The 3,429-nt window shown below is 62.0% G+C and overlaps 1 protein-coding gene across 1 annotated transcript in view; it reads right to left on the minus strand.

Annotated features, from left to right (window-relative positions):
* Positions 1-947, minus strand: part of NBL1 (neuroblastoma 1, DAN family BMP antagonist) — a 1,228-nt gene extending 281 nt beyond the window's left edge. The window contains 3 exon segments of the mRNA XM_010158467.1: positions 304-437; positions 440-558; positions 778-947. Coding sequence (XP_010156769.1) covers positions 304-437; positions 440-558; positions 778-947 — 423 coding nt within the window.
* Between the last annotated feature and the right edge of the window lie 2,482 nt (positions 948-3,429).

The following is a 3,429-nucleotide window of genomic DNA, read 5'->3' on the forward strand; positions in this document are numbered from 1 at the left end:
CCCCCCCCGCGCCTCTCCCTACGGGCCTGGGGGGGGGTTTAAGCCCGAAGCGACGGTTCGCGGCCCGTGCGGACAGCGAAGCCAGGCTGACGGGGGACGCTGCTGCGCGTCGTTCATCGCCGCGGTCATGACGCTTCCCGGAGCCCCTTCTGCCCAGGCGTCTCGGGAAAAGGTGAAGCCACCTCAGGGACACCCTGGAGGGAAACCACGGGTGGGGAAACCTCGGGCATGGAGGGTGAGAGCCCCTGAGCCTCGGGCGCGGCAAGGACGGCGGAGCAGGCAGGGATACTCACGATTTCCCACATGGACTGGGCTGGGGTGGGCGTAGTGGTGGGGGCTGGGACCTTCAGCAGGCATGTTCTCCTCCGCGTTCAGGTAGACGTTGAAGAGGGCTCCCTCGTGGCTCGGCTCCTTCCCGCAGGCCTGGCAGCTGCAGTGATACTCACGATTTCCCACATGGACTGGGCTGGCATGCAGGAGTCGCAGTGAACCAGGGACTCCGTGGACTGAGGGAAGGTGTTGGGGACGCTGTAGCTGAAACACTGCCCCAGGCAGGCCCTGGAAAGACAACAGGAGGGAGGGGGGCTCAGGGGAGCTGCCTGCTCTTCCCAGCAAAGGCAGGAGGGTTCGCCCTTCCGCTGGGACAGACGGGAGGCAGCCAGGCAGAGGCAGGACATCGTGCCTGGCTTCTGGGGCGAGTGACAGTCCCCGAAGCCACTGCAGCGTCCTCAGAAAACGGAAACGAGCCGCATCCAGCTCTGCGCTGCGGATCCGTACCTGTTCTGGATGGACTTGGACTCGCAGCCGCTGTGCCCCACGATCTGGGTGATGTTCTTCGCCTCACACCAAGCGCTCTTGTCCGGGAAGAGGGCGAGCTTGTTTATGGGGGGCGGCGCAGCCAGGAGCAGCGCGGGGAAGAGGGCGCCCACCACCAACCATAACATCATGGCCAGCTCTGCCAAAATCCTACAGCTGGGGACGAGAGAGCAAGGCGTTAGCAGGGCAGAGAACAGGCCAGGTGGCTCATTTCTCCGACCCCGCGGCAGTTCCTGGCACAGGGACGTCCTCCCGGTGTGCGGGTACTCCCATCTCCCTCCCCGGCCTGGGAGGCTCCCCAAAACACCGCACCGGGAGCGGGATGTGCCGCTCTGCCTCTTCCCTCTTCCGAACAAGCTCTGGGGCAGGCAGATACCTGCATTACTTCTCCCGAGCTTTGTGCCAGCAGCAACAACAGCCTTTTTGGCACTTCCCACCCAAACCTGGGCCGGGAGAAGGTTGCAAAACAGAAGTCGCCGCGGGGCCGAGCCCGGTCGGAGGAGTCGCGGACCGCAGAAGGGTTTTTATCTGGGGAAGAAGCCAACTTCCTCGCTCCCTCTTCTCCCGCCTTCAAAAGCCCAAGCTGGCTTTCCTGCAAAGCCTTCCCAGAGAAATGGGACCGCTTTCCCGGGAAGGAAAACCGCTCTCCTCCTGGAAGTGCGCAGCAGATGTCGCTGCGAGGCAGCGGCACGCGGGGAGAGCTGGGAACCTCGATCCGGAGGCCGGGAACCCGCGGGAAGGCCGGGGAGGGCGTTCGGTTTTATAGAGCTGCTCCAACGGTTACTCCGAGGACGGGAACTCGGCTGCAGACAAGGGGCGGCCCTTTAGTATCTCACAACGGTGGTCGGCGAGGAGGTCGCTTACCACCCCCCGAGAAATCCCACGCAGGGTTTCCTTGCGGGCCGGCTGTTTTCTCCGGCCAAGGTGCCGGCGTTAACACTCCCAATCGCTGGGGAGAGGCGGATGGAAAAGCATCACAGAAACAGGGAAATTTTTTTCTTTGTGGGGTTTGGATGGAGTCACAGTGCAAGGCAGACATTTCTACGCTCTGAAATATTTGGTAGAACCGCGTTATTTGTTATTTCCTTCTATTTATTTATCCAGACGCAGATCCCAAGCCCACGCTGGAAAGCCTCCTGTTGATCCCCACGGCTCCTGGGCCCAGCCCTCTCACGCTTGCCGGGGAAGGAGAGGAAAAACGCCTTGTTTATCTGACGCCGGTGTCGGGGGCAGCTCTGCGCTGGGACTCCCAGCCGGGCGTTGCCCCTCGCGCAGCCGATCTGCGGAGTTTTCACCAGCACATCCCCGGCCAGCGGCCCCCACGTCCATCTGAACTACGGAGAGGGCCCGCTGAAGCGCCTCGCACAGCTCCGGCTCGGGTGGGGCGGAGGGTTTTGCCCTGTTATCCCTCCTCTGAGCCCAACCTCCTGGATCGGAACCAAGAGAGACCGCACAGAGATACTTCCCCATCCTCGTTCCCCGACCCCGGGATCTCTGGAGGAATCAAGTGCTGAACTTCCCTGTTTCCTGGTGGTACAGGAGCCGTGGGGGTATAACGTACCGGTGCCCTCACAGCCCTGGTTTCTGCAGGTCCTGGTCTGAGGTGAGCGGAGGGTTTTAGCCCCCGCACTCGCAGTGCCGTTCCCGACAGCGGGGCAGTTAAACATGTTTGTCCCAAGGACAACTCCCAGGGCTCCCTTCTGCTCCCTGACACTATTTTTTTTCCGTTTCAGTGGGGGAATTCTGCAGTTTCTGCTAAGAAGTAGCCGGCTGAGCCACCGTTTGCTTGGTTTTCAGAAACGAACATCACTCATTCCTCAAACGCCAGCGGTTCCGTGCTGAGGAATCCCGCTCCCGAAGGACAAATCCGAGATGAGGGCTGGGATGTGACCCAAACAGCAATCACAACCCCCCGGGGAACAGCCGAAATTCCTCTGGAGTCAGCACGCAAGTTCACTTCCGATTAGAGAGCAATTTCCTTCTTCCCAAGGAGAGGTGGTGGCTGGTTTCTCCCAGGTTTCTCTTCATCCCGACCCAGCGGCAAAGACCCGAACATTCCTGTCTGTGCCGACAGCCCTGCTTCCCGGGGACCTTACTCCATTTGCCCCGGGGGGAGGTGTTGATCACCCGTCAGCACAGACCCGCTGCCAGAGGCAGGAAGGATCATCTCCCAGCATCTGGGCTCCCGTCTCGCCCCGATCCCGAGAGGGAAACGAGGGAGGTGGTGCGCTGCTAAAGCCCAGGGCCTGGCCTGGATTCAGGAAAGCACTTAAACACGTGCTTAAGCCCTCTCCTTTCCCTAGCCAGGATGTCCCGGGAAGCAGGGCCCCCAGCGCGGGCGCGGGGCGGGTTTGCAGAGGGGCACTCAGCGAGCAGCGGGGAGCAGGCACCTCTGCCCAGCTGGAGCGACGACCCCGTTCTTCAGGGAATTCGGGTGCCGAGCACGGCCCTCTCCCACCGATTCTAATCCCCTGCGCAGGCCGCATCCAGATGGAGTTTTCCTCCTCCCCAGAATGCCCTGGAACCCGCAGGGCCGCATTTCTAGCAAGCAGCAAGGTTGACGCCGGTGCCCAGGGAAACATCCGCTGCGGCCGGGTCTGGGAGGGCGCAGGG

This window comes from Eurypyga helias, unplaced genomic scaffold (genome assembly GCF_000690775.1).
Source record: "Eurypyga helias isolate BGI_N326 unplaced genomic scaffold, ASM69077v1 scaffold26249, whole genome shotgun sequence".
Classification (NCBI taxonomy): Eukaryota; Metazoa; Chordata; class Aves; order Eurypygiformes; family Eurypygidae; genus Eurypyga; species Eurypyga helias.